The 21,527-nt window shown below is 42.4% G+C and overlaps 1 protein-coding gene across 1 annotated transcript in view; it reads right to left on the bottom strand.

Annotated features, from left to right (window-relative positions):
* MATCAP2 (microtubule associated tyrosine carboxypeptidase 2) overlaps positions 1 to 21,527 on the bottom strand; it is a 51,969-nt gene that overhangs the window by 20,289 nt on the left and 10,153 nt on the right. Inside the window, exon 2 of the mRNA XM_073332893.1 lies at positions 12,487 to 13,175. Coding sequence (XP_073188994.1) covers positions 12,487 to 13,175 — 689 coding nt within the window. The remainder of the gene's footprint in view (positions 1 to 12,486; positions 13,176 to 21,527) is intronic.

The following is a 21,527-nucleotide window of genomic DNA, read 5'->3' as shown; positions in this document are numbered from 1 at the left end:
TTTTTGGTATTTTTTAACTTAGAAGTGCTGAATCATGACAGAGCATTCCTGATGATGACTGATATTTTAACCCCTCTGTACAATGGATGCATGTGTTTGGAGAGATGAAATGTGAAGGACTGGGAAATCTGTTCACAGTTTTCCCATTTAAATATAGAACTATTTTTTCTTATAAGCACAAGAAAGGAGGCAAAAACACTTGGCACACAAACTGATATTAAGTGTATTTATCTGGAAATGCTTACACTTTGTTGCTGAAAACAGAACTGAATATATCTAGCACAGCACAGTGTTCAGCCCTGTATGATGGGAACTGAGGTTACTGTGGCTGAAGATCTTATAGGAGAGATGGGGATAGCCCAATTTATTTTCAAATATGTCATTTAGTGCATTCCAAAGACAATAAAATACTTATAAGGATCAATTTTATGATTCCAGAGATATGTCAACTTTAGTAGGAATGATTTAGCAGTAGCAAAGCAGGGAAGAGAACTTCAGAGACAGGATGACTGAGGAGAATTAAATTTGTTGGGAGAATTTTTACAAACAGCTCCCAGGAACTCCATCCAGCATATCACTGCCAGTATTGCCAACCACAAATGTTAAAAAATCATGAAATTGACTTAACAATCATGAGATTTTTAAAAATGGTTTGAGTTCTTTTTATTTCCCTGCTGATTTTTGAGCCTTTAAGGTTCGTTTGGGTCACATTTTCAAGCTTTTCTCTACAACCATCAGACCTAGAAATCTCCTTTTTTTTTTAAAAAAAAGCTGATATTCTCATATGTTCACAAGACTCCCAGAGCTGGAGCTTTCAGACAAACATGAAATATGAGACTTGCTATAAAACTATGAGAGTTGACAATGTTGCACTGGACTGTTTATAGAAAGCTACCCGTCTAAGATGATGTGACATCATTTCAAATATATTCCTCCAATATTTCTTGTTGCTCCCTTATTTCAGGCCTCATCCTAGTGCCCTCAAATACAGGTAATATGAATGGGATTTCCGCATCTGCACCATTTTACAGGACTTGGCCTTGAGTAAGTATCTCTGAGGCTAGGATTAGACTGCAGTCACTGGGCGTGATTGTAGTTTGTATAGACATACCCCAAGCTAGCTTTAATCTAACTTGCTTAGGTCCCAGAGTAGTGAAGCGTAGCAGTGCACACTTCAACGTGGGCTAGCCCCGCAAGTAATTACCCATGCTTCCAACTGAAGTGCATGCTGCCACAGCTTCACTGTTCCAGGACCTGAGCTAGCTAGATTAAAGCTAGCTTGGGTATGTTGACTCGAGCTGCAATCTTGAAGTGTAGACATAGCCTTAGTTTCTTGCAAAAATGAGATTTTAATGTTTTAATTATGAGAACTGCATCTGCAAACTGTGTTGCTGGTTATAGGTCTGCTCCTTCAAGATGCTGGAACCTCCCTGAAGAAGAGCTGAATGTCTTCTGTTCACATTGAAGTTAGGAGGAACTCAGCACCTTCCCTTGGGGAGAGGATCAAAGCGAGAAGGAACCATACTTTACCAATGTTAGTCACACTGCTAAGCCTTACTGTATTACTGGAAGGTGCCCAGATGCTACAATGATAATGATAAGAACCTATATAAAATAGATTAGAACAGGACTGAGCCTTACCACATGAATACTGCAAATATACCACTAATAATAATGGGAAACTCAAGACTTTTTTTAAAATGCTCTGACTCCCAGCACACTGAGCTAATAAGGTGACCATGCACACTGTTTGCGACTAGATTGTTCTGATATTTGGGGAACTTTGTGGGTAGACTTACTGTCCACAAAATATGATTAATTTAGAAACTTACACAGGTACAGATAGTCTTGTTTTGTTTTAACTAAAACTGAGCAATGCCAAACAATCATCATTGGAACACACTATAATGTTATACATGAGACACTCTTTAAGTATTGTAGCTCTTGGCTGAACATGAGAGAGATTCTCTGAATGCTGAACAAATATTCCACACCATTTCTGATATTTTCCTATGATGAAGCTTAGAATGCTGCCTCTCACACTTATTACAGTATCTGAAGGGTCTCCTGTAAGACTGAAGGCTCTAGTCAACTATGGCTATCAGCAGCATAGTTTACTAAATTTAGCTCTAACGAAGCCATTCTTTTATTTCTATACAAAACAATAGAAATATTTTTGTATAGGTTCAGGGGCAAAGGATATATCTGTGTATTATGTGTACAGTAATTAGCATGACCTTTCCTCCCTAACAGACATCTGCGCCTGATTTGCCAAATCAAGTTATTTACTGAACTGCTTTATAAGTGACGTGAGTGGAGTGAATAATAATCTGGACAGCATAGGAGTAAGTGAGATAAAAAGGAAGTTTTCATTATCGTTGGAGCAACCTGGCCAGATCCTCAGGTACATGCAGCTACGTTGTGCAGCACTGCCCGCACAATCCGTCCCCAAAGTCAGAGTATCTGGCCTTGGAAAGCTCACTCCAGTATAAGCAGGATCTTTAGTGCTTTAAAGCCATGTAAGGCTTTTACACCATCCCCAACTCCCTCCTGCTGCTGGAGCAGAGCAAAGAAAGTGGCCAGAAGGCCCCATACCATATTAATGGCCCATACAAGCTGCAGTTTCAGCCCACTGAGGCCATCTGCAGCTGGCACACATTAGAGAAACCCTCAGCTGTTCTAACTTACATTGGATAACTGGCCCCTGCTCAGGACAGTCCCAGGATCAGGGGAGTGCAAAGGTGAGCCTTAAGTCACCATTGCCCTCCCCTTCAGACAAGAGACCCCTGGATCTGGCCAATAACCAGCAATAGAACACTTAGAGTTTTCTCCTGTGCCCCCTTCAGCCAATGGGATTTCTGTCATTGATTTCAGTGGGAACTGGATCAGGTCCCATTACCAACAAACACACCAGTGAGTAGCAGTAGTTCATATGTTTTAATTTTTAAAAAGATTTTCTTGTAAAACCTGAGGTGATTATATATGTGTGTGTGAGCATATACACAGCATAAAATCATGCACACGTCTCAGGTTTATGATGGCATCACAAACCACTTTACTTTGGCTCTTGTGGTTACTGAGATGTTGTCCGACCCCTGGAATGTGTGTGTTCAGCTGTACAGCTCAGTGCTCAACAGAGGGTGAAGCTTCTCTTTTGAAATGATGGTATGGAAAATAAATCCTACAGATAGGAAAAACATGAAGCTATGGAAACACTGCATTTAAAAACAATCACATTTTTAAAAATATTTATAAAATATAGAGGCTGGATCCTCAGCTGTAGTAAACTGGAGTAACTCTGACTTCAACGGAGTTACACCAGTTTGCACCAAATGAGGATAATTTTGAACATTCAAATAAAATTTAGTGAGTTCTGTTGTTTTCACTCGTATGTTCATTGGCTTATTTGAGAGGTATGGGACTGAGTGACGAGAACTATGACTGGATGTGTGTACCACAAGCCTGATCCAAAACCTACTGAAGTCAGTGGGAATCTTTTCAGTGATTTCTGTGGAGTTTGGATCAGATCTATATAGATGCCCAGTTGTGAGTGGGTCTAACGGGTAAGCGAAGTTTAGAGGAATTGCCCTACATTAATAACTGAGTTATTTCTCTTGCAACAGATCAGGTCAATTCGCCTTATTTAAAAATGACCTCAGACAGATTATGTGCTAGTTTGTTTTTAAGGGAGGAATATGAGTTCCTTAAAGGTGGAATAATTTGCTTGGTTCTCACAGACCAAATCTTTATTATTAGACCCTATTCTTCCTGGGTAAAACCCTTGTGCGGAAGGGCAAGCACAAGGCCTATACATCAATGAAGTAGGGTGATCACCTTTTCAGAAGGCAAAAGCAGGACACAAGCAGGAGCCCCCTGCTCCACCTCTTTCCTCTGAGGCCCTGCCCTGTGGCCAGCCCAGAAGCTGGAGTCAGGCCATGGTAAGAGGAGCCTGGGCCACTGTGAGGAGCCTTGGACCCTCCACCAGGTGGGGGGAACATGGTGTCTGAGAGCAGCTCCTGGCCCATGTCCCCCACCAGATGTACTGCCCACAGCAGTCCAGGGTCCCTGGGTGTCTCTTACCATTGCCAAGCTGGCCACAGGGGAGGGGCTTAGGGGGTTGAAAGAAGGCGCAGGGGTGGGACATCATGGAAAGGGGGAGCTAAGGCCCACCTCAGCACTCCCCCCACTGGGAAGAGGCTGGCACCTAGGGTTGCCAACTTTCTAATTGCAGAAAACCAAACACCCTTGTCCGGCCCCTTCCCAGAGCCCGGCGCCTACCTCGCCCCTGCTCACTCCATCCTCCCTCCCTCCCTCCGTCACTCGCTCTCCCCTTGCTCACTCGCTCATTTTCACCGGGCTGGGGCAGGTGGTTGGGGTGTGGGAGGGGGTGAGGGCTCCATCTGGGAGTGCCGGCTCTGGGGTGGGGCCGCGGATGAGGGGTTTGGGGTGCGGGAAGGGGCTCCAGGCTGGAGCCAAGGGGTTTGGAGTGTGGGAGGGGGCTCCAGGTTGGGTCAGGGGATTGGGGTGGAGGAGGGGGTGAGTTCTGGGAGTGTGGGCTTTGAGGTGGGGCCAGGGATGAGGGGTTTAGAAAGCAGGAGGGGGCTCCAGGCTGAAGCAAGGGATTGGGGTGTGGGAGGGGGTATGGGCTCTGGGCTGGAGGTGCGGGTTCCGGGGTGGGGCCAGAAATGAGGGATGCAAGATGAGGGAGGGGACTCCGGGCTGGGGCAGGGGGCTGAGGTGAAGGAGGGGGTGAGGGCTCTAGCTGGGGATGCAGGCTCCAGGGTGGGGTTGGGGATGAGGGGTTTGGGGTGCAGGAGGGGGCTCTGTGCTGGGGCCAAGGGGTTTGGAGTGCAGGAAGGGGCTCCGGACTGGGGCAGGGGGTTGGGGTGTGGTAGAGGGTGTGGGGTGCGGATGGTGCTGAATTCAGATGGCTCCCAGGAAGCGGCGACATGTCTCTCTAGCTCATACGTGGAAGGGCGGCCAGGGGGCTCTGCGTGCTGCCCCTGCCCACAAGTGCCACTCCCACAGACCATGGTTCCTGGCCAATGGGAGCCTGTGGAGCTGGCACTCAGGGCAGGGGGTAGCATGTGGAGCCCCTGTGGATGCCTAGAAGCCAGAGGGACATGCCGGCCACTTCCCAGGGGCCGCACAGAGCTGGACCGGGAGCCTGCCTGCCCCGCTGGCACAGCAGCCAATTGGACGTTTAGCGGCCTGCCAGGATCCCTTTGCGACTGGGAGTTCCGGTCGAAAATTACTGGCTGTTAGCAATTCTCAGGCTCAGGGGATAAAAGCAAAAAAGAAATCTAATACTCCTGAGGGCATTCTGCACCAAAAAATTAAAAATTCTGCACACAATATTTTAAAATTCTGCAAAGTTTATTTGTCAAATAAATGTGGAGGCGCAAGGACCACCCTTCCCCAGAAACACTCCAGGGCCCTGCCCCTCCATGCCAGGTGCACCAGGTGTGTGCAAGCAGGCACAGCAAGGGAGGATCCAAGTGTGGAGGGGCTTAGTGTGGGGGGATCCAGGTGTGGGTTGAGAGGGTTCTGTGTGGGGCAATCCGGGTGCGGGCAGCTCAGTGGTGGATCCGGGTGCGGGTGGGTCTGGATACACAGGGGCTTGTTAGAGGGTTCTGGGTGCAATGGTAATGGGACTCTGCAGGGGGGTCCAGGTGAAGATGGCTGGGGCTCAGCGGGGAGCTCTGTGTGTGGGGGGATAGAGCTCGGCAGGGGGGTTTGGGTGTGGGGAGCTCAGTGAGGGGGTCCAGATGCTGGGGAAGTGGGGTTCAGTGGGGTGGGATCCAGGTGAAACTGGTTGGGGATCGGTGTGGGGGATCTGGGTGCAGGTGGATCATTGGGGTGGCCCAGGTGCGGAGAGGGGGAGGCTCAGTGGGAGAGTTTCAGTATGAGGGGGTTTGGATGCACAAGGGATGGGTGGATGGGGGAGCAGCTCCCTGTACAGTGATCCATCCCCTTGCAACTGAGGAGCGATGGGTGCAGGAACCACGGGAAGGGGAGAGTTTGCAGAGCTTCCTACAGCCAGGGGAGAAATCTGGATGCCGTGCAGGGGAAGAGGGAGTTCCATCCTCCCCAGAAAAGCCGGGACTCTGAGCTGAGCCTGGCACAGGGTAGGAGCCACCAGCTGAGTCTTCCCCAGTCCCACTCCCCGCCCCACAGTGATTTTCCTCTCTGCTGGCTGCCCCAAGCACCCGAAACATACTGCTGGGGAGGGTCATGTGACCACTCTTGTGGTTTCCCTTTGCTTGCCCGTCAGAAAGTCATTTTTCTGCAGGGAAGCAAAGAAATATGTGGGGGACATAGATTCTGTGCATGTACAGTGGTGCAGAATTCTCCCAGGAGTAATCTAAGCAACATTTCATTCTCAGTTTATAGTCCAGTTTGTTTATTAGTCAGAGAACCTGTGTGCTTTTTCCAAGTTTTTTTAAAGGCTGAATTATCAAGTTGTTCTAGCCATCTTCTGATATTCATTTTAAATAGATGTTTTCCTGTCACTGTGTAGATTCTGATATGTACTCTCATGCTTGTATACATCACTTATAAGAATAATAAGTTCCCCACTTAGTTACAGGAGTGCAGTTTACTTTCACTGAATAACCTGAATAATTCCGTACAACAGTTCTTCAGTTTCTCTTATAGTGTACCAGATCTTTTAAGATATTTATGTTACCTGTTAGTTGCTATATATATCTGGATTCACTGTCCAATCAATTTAATTTCACTCTTTCATTTAAACAGAATATCTCCTTTAGTATTTTATCCTTTGGCATAGACTTTTCTTCACTGCTTTTGAAACAAGGACATTCAAGGAAATCAGTAGGGGAAGCACCTAAAATGCTAAGAACTGGGCACTTATTTATCGTCTTTGAGGCTCAAATCCCTTTGAACATGCCACAGATATCTGCATTCACAATGAAACTTAATTGACCAATAGTCTCTTATTCTGATTCCCAGCCCTCTTTTCTTCTCTCTTTCTTGTTCCCACATCTATTCAATTCCACTTCTTAAAAATGAATAGTGGATAGGTTTTACCAAAATGTATTAAGATGCTGAAAATAAGAATTTAAATTAAATTTAACAGACAGTTCTGATAGGAGAAATTACTGCACTAATTGATCAGTAAAGGCCCAACTCTCCCATCCTTACTCACACTGAATGAACTCCCTGCAGATTATAGTACTACTCAGCATAAGGGTAGCAGAATCTGTCCCTGTGCGTAAAATCCAGTTCTCATAAATGCCAATGAGAGCTTCTCAACTGAGAGCTAGATCAGGCCCTAAAACTTTCTGTCACAACTATGTTAAACTTCATAATTTAACCACAACAATAATACATTAATTATATAATAATCAGTAATATGTTTAAGCAAGAATGAACAATAGGGAGTGTCCCAGGCTAGGATCCTGCCACACTTTGAGGGGGTTGTTAGTCATGAGGCCAAAGGCAGAGCAATGCAACTCCCCAAGAAGCCGTAACATGTTGTATCAGCAAGATACATGTATCTTTTTATCCTTGTAAGTCTAAAGTCTGTGCAATCATTTATTATGACACTGCCTTTAAAAAGCTCTTAAATAAGTTGATCAAAACTGTAATAAATCCTTTGTGAAAAAAGTTTCATATTTTGAATTCTGTAAATAGAAAAAAATGTTAAAATCATTCCTTTAAAAGTAAAGTCAAAGTGCTTCACACACATTGCTAAAATTGGCTTCTCTACACTCTTGTGGGGACTTGGGGAGGTAATAAATGTCCCTATTTACTAGCTGGGAAACTGACTCACAGATAGGTTAAGGCCAACATTTTCAGAAGTGGCCGCTGGTTTTGAGAGCCTCAGTTTTTGGAAGTCCAACTTAAGATACTTCAGGCAGGACTCTCAGAAAGTACTGAACACCCACAACTCCCACTGACCTCACTTGTAGTTGTGGGTGCCCTGCACTTTCAAGCCCTAGAAGTCTCAAGATGAGCACACCAAGAATGGAGGCAAACAAATTAGAAGCCGCTTTGGAAAATTTGCTGGTAAGTAACTAGCTCAAAGTCACACAGCAAGTCAGTAACAGAATCAGGAATGAAATCCAGGAATCCTGACTCCTGTCCCCTACTTTGATCACTCAATTTATCTTAAATAAAAATAAAAACTTTACAAAAATCTTTATTTTACATATTTTAAGTGGCTTCCTACTCCCAAGACTTTCCCCAATTCCTTTTTTTCTCCTCTTTTTCCACCCTAGCCACCACTTGAGGACCTTCTTTTTCATTTAATTTTTACTAGATGCTGAGTCGGAAGCAGCATGTGGCATTAGCATCATCTCTGTTGTTGGGGTGTGGAAGTGGGAGTAAGAAGGCAGTCCTCCCGCATGCTAAGGGCTGCTAAGAGATGCGTCCCAGCAATGGCTTCAACATACTGTTTCTGTCAGAACCAAGTATCTCATCAGGGCTTCAGAGAGATGCTTCAAACACGAAGGGCAGCCCGCACTAGTCCCGGTTCAACTTTTTTTAAACATTAAATGAAAAAACAGCTCTCATTGGTGGGGACTAAGCCTTGTTAAGAAACAGAGATGAATAAGGAGGAGGGAGAGCTGGAAGGAATCTTGAGAATGAAGTTGGGCAAAAGGAGTGGCAAAGATGACGAGAATAAGAACTAATCTCTAAAGCTAGGGAAGGGATGGTATCTGAAAAGAGCACGATAAATTAGAGTGATGACAAAGGACAAAGGGATTGAGAAGAGATTTGAGGATGTGGATGAAAATATATGTAATGCCTGGCGCTGAGTAAGTTTGTTCACAACATGAAAGCTCATAGATAAAGGAAAATGAAGAGGTTTAGTAAATGCAATTATAGGTAATCTTTAGTAGATAATCCTCCATTTTGACATGGTTTAGAGAGGAATGTTGATATTACCTGTGATGCAGTTTAGCAATAGAAGCAGCTCTGACATATGGCACTGTCCCAGAAGAATGCTCTGCCATTTAACTAATCAGAATGCAGTATTTTCTAATACTACTTCATTATAAATAGCAGTGAGGAAATTTCTTTAGAACACTGAACACAAATGAAGCTCTCGGTGACAGGAAACTCCGATCACTAATGCTAGGCTAGGAGTTTCTGTAAACCAGTGGATGGAGCACTGGCCTCAGAGTCAGGAGACCTGGGTGCTATTGCTTGTTGTGTGACCTTGAGCAAGTCACTGAACCCCTCTGTACCTCTATTCCCTATCTGAAAATGGGGTTTGTGATACTTACTAACCATTGTAAAGTGCTTTGAAACCTATGGATCAAAAGCACTATGTAAATATTAGGTCCTCATTCCTGTGAAGAGGTGGACAGAATCCTTTGAGGATCATGAGATGAACCCTTCTTAGCTAGATGAATTCAACTCCAATGGAGAATAACCTATTAAAATATGTAAAAGTGTTGGGATAGATTGAGGACACTAACAGCAGCCTAACCCATCCACAGTGCAAATACAACCATTGTATGCTCTCACCTGATCCAATTATAATAAACATGGTTGAGCTGTGTTCATGACACAGCCATGTGTCAACTGAGTTTGTGTGTCCACAACTACTACACTGTGCAGTCTGAGGAAAACCTGGGCAGTTATCCCAGTGCCAAAGTAAGGTACAGAGAGCCTGAGCATAGGCAGTACCTGCAAAGATGAGACAATGCACTGTTCTTCTGCACAGAGCTGAAAGAAAGGAAAACTAGCCAAACCAGTTACAAAGACATAGTCAGAGGATCAAGTCAGCAGTGTTACATTCCAGGAAGCCAATCATGGGTAAGTTGTTAGAAATTTATTTGGTTTCTCTTGTAGAAAGAAAGCTCTTCCAGAATAATTATGGTAACCAATCAAAGCCTGAGAATGTTGCAAAAACATTGAGGCCTATGTCCTGTTATAGGGAAAATGCTTTATGTACTGTATAGAGCAGTGTTTGACTATAAACTACTTGACATACTGGGTACTGTTTGTTAACTAGTTCCAAGAGTTGAACTGTCTCTTCAGAATGTATCAGTCACTATAAAAGGCTATAGAGTGTTCCCCCTTCGCTTCCCAAATTCATTTTTCAGTTCAGACTTCCAGTTCACACTGAAGTGAGGCAACAACTTATATGGCCCACATCTTAGCAAGAATATACAAGTTCCTGATTGTCATTTTGGATAATATGTTGGTTCATATGGACAAAATCTGTAAGAGTCTAAATTCAAAACTGCAGGAAGATGAGGTTTTCTACAGTTAATGAAAAGAATTAGTGCCATCTGCTGGGATTGGTATTATTTGAGTTATGACCACTGATATTTTGTTTATTTTAAGTCCAGAATCTGTTTATTCAATCCTTAACAAGTCAGACTTTGAGATGTTATTTCTTATAATTTCAATCACTTAAAATAATGAATTTGATCAGCCACTTGCAGCTCTATCTGGGAAGAGAAGTTTTCCCTTGTTACGTGCCTGACTAAAGAGAAAACATCAGAAATATCAGAGTTCACTGGACAGAAGACAAACGTGCTGCATTACTTTTGTATTATGATATTAAAAATTGTGATTCTCTGCATTTAATTCTAAAGTAGAAAAGCTTAAAGTGACACATCAGTCCCTAAAACCAGACAGCATATTGCTGAGGAACCATTCACTATTAGAAAAGGCATGCATTTATTATTACAGTGTTTTGGTTTACTGAAATAGGCTGAAAGAAATCAAACCTTTAAACAGGTATTTCACAGGTTTTTGTATATGCGATCTTCACATAAAATCTTTTTAAGGTCTCATTTTTTAAAAAAATTCCAACATACCAGGCTGAATTGTTTGTTTTTTCATAATATCACTAGCTCTTTTTTAATTTAAGTGCAATCTGCAAAATTTAGTTTAACAATAAAACTATTGTATTAGTTATAGACAGAAAAGAGGACCTGAATTTAAAATCATCTATTTTTTTAATGCTTCTAAAATTATCCAAAGAGCAAATGGACATTTGTTTAAAAAAAAAAAAAAAGACAGAAAGAGAAAGAAAAAGCCAAATACATATGCTCCTCAATAGAGGATTTTTTTGCCACTTTTTAGGACAGAGTAGATAAATTATAAATTCTATTTTTCATAATGGTAATAATCAAACCAAGCTAGTGGGTTATATTAATATATATATATTAATATAAACCTGCAAACTACACCTTTAAATATCATAAGATAGCTTGTGAATCATGAAAAAATGGATCTCTGAGCACATCAGTGGCCATAAAATTCTCCCTAAAGCAGATGTTAGAATCATAGGTGCTTGTTTTTTGTTTTAAATTTTTGCACTGAGCTTCTTTGTTGTTTTGAAGTGAAATAATTTGCCTTCTCATGCTCACAAAACCAGAAGCTACTACACAATGACAGGGCTTGTAACCAGGGCATCATTTACAATATTGGATTCTTTGTTAAACACATTTTCCAAACACCCTTTATTTCCTAGGCTAGTCAAGGACCGTACCAAAAAAGCACTAGTGGAAAGAGGGTCACTTCTGAAACTGGGTAGATAAGCACTGACTGTCTTACTTTGTTTACAGTTAAAATAGTTTAAAATTAAAATAAAAACATTTTGAGCCTGAGAATACATAGGTAGGAAGCCACATTACTAAAACAAACGGAAAACTCTGCACATTTGTGATCAGACAAACAACATCATCCTAGTAACCCACAATAATCCACACTGAAATTAGGCCATGTATCATAGGAAAACTGATTTATGCAGCTTTACCTGTCCCTGGAACAGAATTTCAGTCACAGTCAAGGGCACTGATTTGCTGCCTGACTGAGCCGGACGCAATGTGAAAATCCTTCCAAAGCTAATTAAACCAAATGAAATCAACACATGCTTATCCAACAATCGTGACCTTAAGACAAGCAATAATGAATGTATGATTGCCCCCTAAATCCCTGTGTCATCAAGAGGACTGGCAGGTTTTCTAGGCTCTTTCTCTCTGGCGCCCTCTTGAAACATATACAAAAAAAGCCTACTTTATTCACTGTATTTTTCGTGGATTACATCCCATGTAATTACTATGGTGGTCCCTTTCATGCTTTAAATGGGGTTAGAGCCACAAAATGTTATAGTAAAATCTTTATCCATAGAGCAAACTACTCAAAGAAAACAAGAAATAAAGAAAGACATCTAGTAATTAACAGTTTGTGGACAAATCCTTATAGATTATGATAGTATGTTTTAGGTGCTTTAGTCCTGAAAAAGATTTTTAAAATCAAATCACGTTCAAAGTGAAAAGGCTGCTATAATACAGATGTGCATTCAGTACTTCTAATGTAGCATATAATTTGTATTCTGTCAGATGCCGTATTTTCATACTCTATTTTAATGTAGCCTGTTATGAGATAATGAAGACTGTTCTCAACTCAGCAAACAAAGCCAAATGCTGTCTTTATAAGTGGGAAAAGGTACTACAAAGAGGAGTGAACAAGGAACATGTGTAACAATAACTATACCTGTTTAAGAAACTTGTCGGATGCTTGGCTGTGCTTAGCTAACACATTTGGCAATGCAGGATTTGCATATTCAAATTGAGGATTATAGGTAAAATCAGACTTGAAGAATTTAATCTTCTCTTTTTCCACATTGGAAGGCTTGATAGCCGTTAGTATACAGAGTTTTCGGCCAGAGACATCTACCTCTTTACCATGGCTTTTTGACAATTGAGGATGCTTTGGCTTTGGTAGACTAGAAAAATAATGTCTCTTAGCCTTGCTTTTGGGTCGAGGTGGCAGTCCTATGCTGTTCCCTGCAACGGAAATACCGTGTGTAAACTTTACACTGCTGGACGCTGGGCTAGCGATAAAGATGGATGGCTGCCTCTTCATGCAATACCAGCCACTGCTGAGCAAAGGTAGTGGGACTTTGATCTTGCGGTGCTCGTTGCTTCGCGAGGTAGTAGAAGACTTGGTGGACTTTCTGTTCCTCTTGTGGTGGGCAGATGACAGCTTTTGAGAGTGGTGTTTTTTCTCCTCTTTGCTTTGCAGAAGGACATTGTAGCTACTGCTTCCTGTTGTGAAAATATCCTTAAGGATTCCAGAGGACAGGTGCTGAAGACTGCTTTCATTCTTAATGATCAGCTTATGTTCTTCTGAATTTAAGACTGATTTTTTAGAGAGCTCTTGCTCAGGCCAGTGAAGTTTTTCTGCATTTAAAAAAAAAGAAGAAAATAGAAAGCTAGAACAAATCTGACTGTTCTGTGATGACACAATAAACAATACACAATTCTTAGGACCTAACAGAATAACAAGTATGAAACAAATCTGAATACAAAGTAACTTTTTACATGACTACAACTACCTTAAGACAATCTTGATTTTAAGATAAAAGGAAACGGGCGTGTGTGTGTGTGTGCGCGCGCGTGCACACATATTGTTAAACAAGCTAGATGTGGAATTTCAGACCTAATTTGCACAAGCAACTCTGCCTATCTCAGTGCACATCTCAGCGACTACCTTGTTTAAATTCAGGTGCTGTTCATGTGTACACACATTTAAATAGTTCAGCTATATAATTATCTTTTCTACTTGTGTTTACTTTGAAGCAAATTATTATTATCTTTAAAGATTCTTTCAAAAAGTAATTGCTGTTTAAAAATATTGTGATCCTTGAATTATACAAGCAGTAAGAGGCAGTCTGTAGGTGCACCTCACCAAAAGGGAGACATGCCTCAGAAACTCTCCTCTTAGGCTATGTCTACACATAGGGCAGCATGTAGAGTACACACACCATACGCCCCGCTAGCATGGGTACAAATAGCAGGGAGGTACAGCTTAGGCAAGTAAAATAAAGACACACCAGTACCGTATGATTGGAGAATTGCTAACATAGTTCCTATTTTTAAGAAAGGGAAAAAGGGTGATCCGGGTATAGGCCTGTTAGTTTGACATCTGTAGTATGCAAGGTCTTGGAAAAAAAATTTGAAGGAGAAGGTAGTTAAGGACATTGAAGTCAATGGTAAATGGGACAAAATACAACATGGTTTTACAGAAGGTAGATCGTGCCAAACCAACCTGATCTCCTTCTTTGAGAAAGTAACAGAATTTTTAGACAAAGGAAACGCAGTGGATCTAATTTACCTAGATTTCAGTAAGGTGTTTGATACCGTGCCACATGGGGAATTATTAGTTAAATTGGATAAGATGGGGATCAATAGGAAAATTGAAAGGTGGATAAGGAATTGGTTAAAGGAGAGACTACAATGGGTCCTACTGAAAGGTGAACTGTCAGGCTGGAGGGAGGTTACCAGTGGAGTTCCTCAAGGATCGGTTTTGGGACCAATCTTATTTAATCTTTTTATTACTGACCTCGGCATAAAAAGTGGGAGTGTGCTAATAAAGTTTGCAGATGATACAAAGCTGGGAGGTATTGCCAATTTAGAGAAGGACAGGGATATCCTACAGGAGGATCTGGATGACCTTGTAAACTGGAGTAATAGTAATAGGATGAAATTTAATAGTGAGAAGTGTAAGGTGCATTTAGGGATTAATAACAAGAATTTTAGTTATAAGCTGGGGACACATCAATTAGAAGTAACGGAGGAGGAGAAGGACCTTGGAGTATTGGTTGATCATAGGATGACTATGAGCCGCCAATGTGTTATGGCCGTGAAAAAAGCTAATGCGGTCTTGGGATGCATCAGGAGAGGTATTTCCAGTAGGGATAAGGAGGTTTTAGTACCGTTATACAAGGCACTGGTGAGACCTCACCTGGAATACTGTGTGCAGTTCTGGTCTCCCATGTTTAAGAAGGATGAATTCAAACTGGAACAGGTACAGAGAAGAGCTACTAGGATGATCCGAGGAATGGAAAACTTGTCTTATGAAAGGAGACTCAAGGAGCTTGGCTTGTTTAGCCTAACTAAAAGAAGGTTGAGGGGAGATATGATTGCTCTCTATAAATATATCAGAGGGATAAATACCGGAGAGGGAGAGGAATTATTTAAGCTCAGTACTAGTGTGGACACAAGAACAAATGGATATAAACTGGCCACCAGGAAATTTAGACTAGAAATTAGACGAAGGTTTCTAACCATCAGAGGAGTGAAGTTTTGGAACAGCGTTCCAAGGGAAGCAGTGGGGGCAAAAGATCTATCTCGCTTTAAGATTAAACTCGATAAGTTTATGGAGGAGATGGTATGATGGGAGAACATAGTTTTGGTAATTAAATATTCATGGTAAATAGGCCCAATGGCCTGTGATGGGATATTAGATGGGGTGGAATCTGAGTTACCCAGGAAAGAATTTTCTGTAGTATCTGGCTGATTAATCTTGCCCATATGCTCAGGGTTTAGCTGATCGCCATATTTGGGGTGGGGAAGGAATTTTCCTCCAGGGTAGATTGGAAGAGGCCCTGGAGGTTTTTCGCCTTCCTCTGTAGCATGGGGCATGGGTCACTTGCTGGAGGATTCTCTGCTCCTTGAAGTCTTTAAACCACGATTTGAGGACTTCAATAGCACAGACATAGGTGAGAGGTTTTTTGCAGGAGTGGTGGGTGAAATTCTGTGGCCTGCGTTGTGCAGGAGGTCAGACTAGATGATCATAATGGTCCCTTCTGACCTAAATATCTATGAAAAAAAAAAGCCTTAAGCTATATACGCTTCCTGGCTCTCTACATGTCCTAGCAGTGCCTCTCCTGTCTACACTGCTATCTTTAGCCATGTAGTGTTCCGCTGACTCCCCAGTGCTGGAGCCTTTCCCTACCATAGGGAGCTGCCGGAGCCTTTTCCTGCTGCAGCGAAAGACTCAGCAGTGGGCAGATGCTCTGGCAGGCAAGAGGCAAAGGGGAAAGGTCCCTGCCAGAACCTTTCACTGTCGCTTTTAGCTACACACAGCCATATGGCTGTTGTCTGCTTTTCACTGCGGTATGTAGCTACATGTACCTACATGTCACTGCCAGTGTAGACAAGACCTTAGACACAGTTCCTCAGGGACTCCTCTGTTGTGCTGGAGAGGAAAATAATGTGTAAAGTCCTTTAAGAGTTTCAGAGTAACAGCCGTGTTAGTCTGTATTCGCAAAAAGAAAAGGAGTACTTGTGGCACCTTAGAGACTAACCAATTTATTTGAGCATAAGCTTTTGTGAGCTACAGCTCACTTCATCGGATGCGTACTGTGGAAACTGCAGCAGACTTTATATATACACAGAGAATATGAAACAATACCTCCTCCCACCCCCTTGCCTACAGACAGCCCCGCAACCTGAAGCAAATACTCACCAACAACCACATACCACACAACAGAACCACTAACCCAGGAACTTATCCTTGCAACAAAGCCCGTTGCCAACTGTGTCCACATATCTATTCAGGGGACACCATCACAGGGCCTAATAACATCAGCCACACTATCAGAGGCTCGTTCACCTGCACATCCACCAATGTGATATATGCCATCATGTGCCAGCAATGCCCCTCTGCCATGTACATTGGTCAAACTGGACAGTCTCTACGTAAAAGAATAAACGGACACAAATCAGATGTCAAGAATTATAACATTCATAAACCAGTCGGAGAACACTTCAATCTCTCTGGTCATGCAATCACAGACATGAAGGTCGCTATCTTAAAACAAAAAAACTTCAAATCCAGACTCCAGCGAGAAACTGCTGAATTGGAATTCATTTGCAAATTGGATACTATTAATTTAGGCTTAAATAGAGACTGGGAGTGGCTAAGTCATTATGCAAGGTAGCCTGTGTCCTCTTGTTTTTTCCTACTCCCCTCCCCCAGATGTTCTGGTTTAACTTGTATTTAAACTTGGAGAGTGGTCAGTTTGGATGAGCTATTACCAGCAGGAGAGTGAGTTTGTGTGTGTATGGGGGTGGGGGGGATGTGAGAAAACCTGGATTTGTGCAGGAAATAGCCCAACTTGATTGTCATGCACATTGTGTAAAGAGTTGTCACTTTGGATGGGCTATCACCAGCAGGAGAGTGAATTTGTGTGGGGGGTGGAGGGTGAGAAAACCTGGATTTGTGCTGGAAATGGCCCACCTGATGATCACTTTAGATAAGCTATTACCAGCAGGACAGTGGGGTGGGAGGAGGTATTGTTTCATATTCTCTGTGTATATATAAAGTCTGCTGCAGTTTCCACGGTATGCATCCGATGAAGTGAGCTGTAGCTCACGAAAGCTTATGCTCAAATAAATTGGTTAGTCTCTAAGGTGCCACAAGTACTCCTTTTCTTTTTCCTTTAAGAGTGTGATTTATTCTCCCACATGCATCTAGTCTGCGCTGCAAGACACTGAATAGTAGGGGCAGAACCACAGATCTCATCTACCTGCTACTCTCAGCCCAGTTGCTCCTGGTATGAGAAAGCCACAAGTGCCCGGGCTCCAATGCAAGCAGCCCTAATGTTACCACACAATGGAATGAGGAGTACCTTAGTACTCCCTTCTCCTCTGAGCTGCTGTGCTATCTAGCCTATAAATAAGCCCCTTCGTTTTCAGTTTAAACTGATTTTGACTGAAAAAATCCCACGTTTTACAAAAAGTATTATTTGTTTTTTTCTGATTTTCACCCTATTTTTGTGTCATTCAAATATATAAAAAATAACTTGTTGTAGTAGGAAAATACAATGCATTGCATGAGATATATGTATTACGATAATACATGAGTCTGTGTGTATATGCAAAGCTACCTGTTGAAGTACGGCTACATGTATTAGTCTGGAAGATACATACAATAAACAAACAGGCACGCACGCAAGCTCTGAAGTGCATGCACCTCTGAACGTACTGATGAATCTCACACCCACCACATACACATTTCAAGCTGTTAACAGATAATGGTTTAAATATTTGACACACTAAAATGAGAAGAAAACAAAAATCTGTAGCAGAATACCTTTCAGAACACAAAGAAGTATTAGAAATTTAAAAAAAAAAAAACAGGAGAAAAGGGTGAAGTTAAGCATATGTGCTGCAAATGGTGTGGCCCAATTATTAAATGCAAATATTTATAGGCTGATAGTTCTAAGTCTACAGCAGTAAACTGTTTATTCAAATTAACATTTTTATTTGGGGCTTAGATATGCATTGCTTTTTAAACTCAGAGGTGGCATTGTCTTTTTAGTTCTGTTTTAGTTCTGCAGCAAACCACACTGAATGCCATTAATCAAAGCATTAATCTACTGAATACTTTTTTTCCCTATCCTTCTGTCCATCAAAATAGATCCCAATATTTACCCAGAAAAAAAATATTAAGATTTTTCCACCAATTTTCACCTGTTTTTATTGTTGTAGTAATAAACACCAATAAATTCCTGGCAAAAATTAAAATAGCCAAAAATGAAGGGCCCTACCTATAAAGAAACTGTCCCTCTCCAGAAAACTCCCCAGAATAAGGTCCCAGAGAAATGAGGAATATCTAGGACGTGCCAGCCCCTGCGAACAAATTTCAACATGACAAAAATGGTAGGGTATATTCAGGTATTTAGTATATTTCCCCAAACTCACATTTTTAGTTGCCGGGGGTTTATCAGCTATCACTTAAAACCCTCTATTAATTAAGACTATTAAGAAAAGAGAGCAATTAGTACCAAAGCCATTTATAAGGAACTTAACCCCATTTGCAAAACATCTACTCAAAGCTGTATAATATCAACACTCAGCTGGGTTTAAAAAAATGTGCTTTAAAGTATAAAAATGACAAACTAAACTAAATTCAACAGGCAAATAAAGTTCCTTAAGGTCTGTGTAGCAAAGAAGTGTGGCCTCCCTCTGAGATTGACAGTAAGGGAGGCCCACATACCCCTTGATGGGCGGAACCAGGAAGTCCATGCCAGAAGCAGAGAGGCGGGACAAGAATAGGAAGCATAAAAGGCGGGCCCTGTAACTCAGTTGAGTGGGAATTGTTGAGGGAGACAGACATGTTGTGCTTGCTGTTGGAGCCTGAGTGAGACCTCTGTGCAGGAGGCTCCTAATCTACCCGAACAGCCAGGCATGTCTGATGCTGAGGATTTGCTGGGACTGCTACTTGCAGTGTACCCTGGGGAGATGGAGGATGACCCTTGAATGCAGATATGCCTGATGGGGAGTATAGGAAGCAGCCATGGGGAACTAGACCACTGTCTGGCAATGGTGCTGCTGGAGACATAGTCACTGTTTTGTGGGTGGAGTCCTTGCTGACTTGGTGACAGAACACTCTGTCCTGGGCTGGGACATGGTGATGTTGGGTGGGCCTGTGTCCCCCCTGAAAGCCCACCCCTGGGGGGGGGCAGTAATCCCTATCTTTAGGGTGGGAGGCCTGCATTCCTCAGACACCACAGACTCTGCTTGGTGCTTGTCCCTTGTGTGGGTCCCTTGACTGCTTGGTGCTCACCCCTGCCTGAGGGCTAGAGTATTAGACTGCAAGGTGCCTTGCCCTGCCCAAGCGCCTGGGCCCCTGAACGGTCCCTAACTACTTTACTGTGCTTGAGGGTGGGAACTCTAAACTGAGGCTCTGCCTCAACCTATGGGCTTAGGCCCTGAAATCATTTGCTGCTCTCCCTTGCCTGAGGTTGAGCCCAAGAGACTGCTAATTCCACCCCCCCTGCCCCCTCCCCCCCCCGTCCTTTGATAGACTGCTACTCCAGGGGCATGACAGCAAAGAGGTGTGGCCTCCCTCAGAGATTGACTGTGAGAGACAGCCACACACCCCTACAGGCTTACTGACTGTGTTAAATCCACTTTTGCAAAGCCAGTCCCTTGTTCCCCTGCTGGGCTGTGTGGTAGGGCAGCTCTAATGGCTTGGAGCCCTACTGGCTTCAACTCTGCAGCTGGTTCCTTCCCCTGCAACATCCCTCAGGGAGGAGGGAATCTCTACAGTGCCAAGCACTGGCACATAAAAGTTAATACAGTCTCCATCCATATGTAGCATCTGTGCTGATTCCTCATGGAGTTAGTGGAAGAATGATGTGCATTTCACTGGCCCTATCTACTCCTCCCAAGCAGATCCTCAGCACTACAGTTGGGCTTCTGCAGGGCCTAAGGGACTAAGAGGGTAGGGTTGCCAATTTTCGTTAGACATATTCCTTGAGGTTTATCACATGACAGACAATAGAACATTAACAAAGGGATCATTAAATCCCTCCCAGGTAACTGAATCAATAATTTAATTCCAGCTTTGTTTTCCTAGTAAAATTAGACTTGGCTCTCAGAACAAATGAGACCAAAAACACCATACCACTATGTAAGTTTTCATGCTTTATGAATTCATTTTCATTTTTCACATTGTACAAACTCATGTTGTTCAGTGCTACTGGGGATACTGGTGCAAGCAGTAAACTGATCAAGATACTGTGGTCTCACATTTTGCATGAATGTACACATCTAGAAATGGGGAAAATACCACACAGTCTTGGTGCGTCCTTCCAACACTGAAAGGATGGAGTAAGAAGTACAGTAGAACTTCAGAGTTACGAACACCAGAGTTACAAACTGACTGATCAACCACGCACCTATTTGGAACCAGAAGTATGCAATCAGGCAGCATCAGAGCCAAAAATAATAATAAAGCAAATACAGTACTGTGTTAAACATAAATTACTAAAAAAGAAAGGGAAAGTTTAAAATTTTTTTTGACAAGGTAAGAAAACTGTTTCTGTTTCAATTAAATGAAGATGGTTAAAAGCAGCATTTTTCTTCTGCCTAGCAAAGTTTCAAGGCTGTATTAAGTCAATGTTCACTTGTAAACTTTTGAAAGAACAACCACAACGTTTTGTTCTGAGTTAAGAACACTTCAGAGTTATGAACAACCTCCATTCCTGAAGTGTTCGTAACTCCTGAGGCTCTACAGTATTTTCCCTGCTCTGACAAGCAGATATTATGTAAGATTAGTTTTGCTTTATGGTCAATTTGAGAGACTTCCTTTAGGCTTGGCACAGAGATGGCTTCAGGGCATTACAGTTCAAGTTTAATAAAATCAGTTTAATCAACGCAGGACAGATTGCTTACCTAGCTTATTTTGCGTATACTGTAGTGGTGTGCAAAATCACAATTCCCAGCATAAAGAAAACAATATCAAGTATCTGTCCCACAGAGTATGGTGCAGTCAGGATACTCTCCAGTGGGCTAAAGTTCACAAGCCACATTAGTATACATATACTGCTACACAATGAAAGGTCCTTTTGGCAACAAGAAAAGGATTGCTCTCATCTCTTTCTTGGGGAGAGGGTGAAAGGAGGAAGGTAGGGAAACCTACCTTCAGGCATATATTAAATCTAACAATGTGAGGCTCTTTGACTTTAAGAAAGGTGGATGCTTGAAAACTTGCCCTTTAACAAGTGACCTCAACCTAGTCTCTAAATGTTAGAGTGCCAATCTGATTGCCGGATCATGTGAAATCTTACACAAAATTTTGGGCACACAGTTTTGGTTGTGCATGCAAAACTGAAAGTGTATATTTGCTGACCACCTTTGAAAATTTAGCCACAGTATTTACAAAACAATTAAATTCCAGCTATCTAACGGTGGAAATTTGTCACCTTTACTATGAACCTAACCAAAACAGTGTTGAGG

This window comes from Lepidochelys kempii, chromosome 2, assembly GCF_965140265.1.
Source record: "Lepidochelys kempii isolate rLepKem1 chromosome 2, rLepKem1.hap2, whole genome shotgun sequence".
Taxonomy (NCBI): domain Eukaryota; kingdom Metazoa; phylum Chordata; order Testudines; family Cheloniidae; genus Lepidochelys; species Lepidochelys kempii.
The sequence above is the reverse complement of the archived record's forward strand: the minus strand, read 5'-3'. Positions and strand labels throughout refer to the sequence as shown.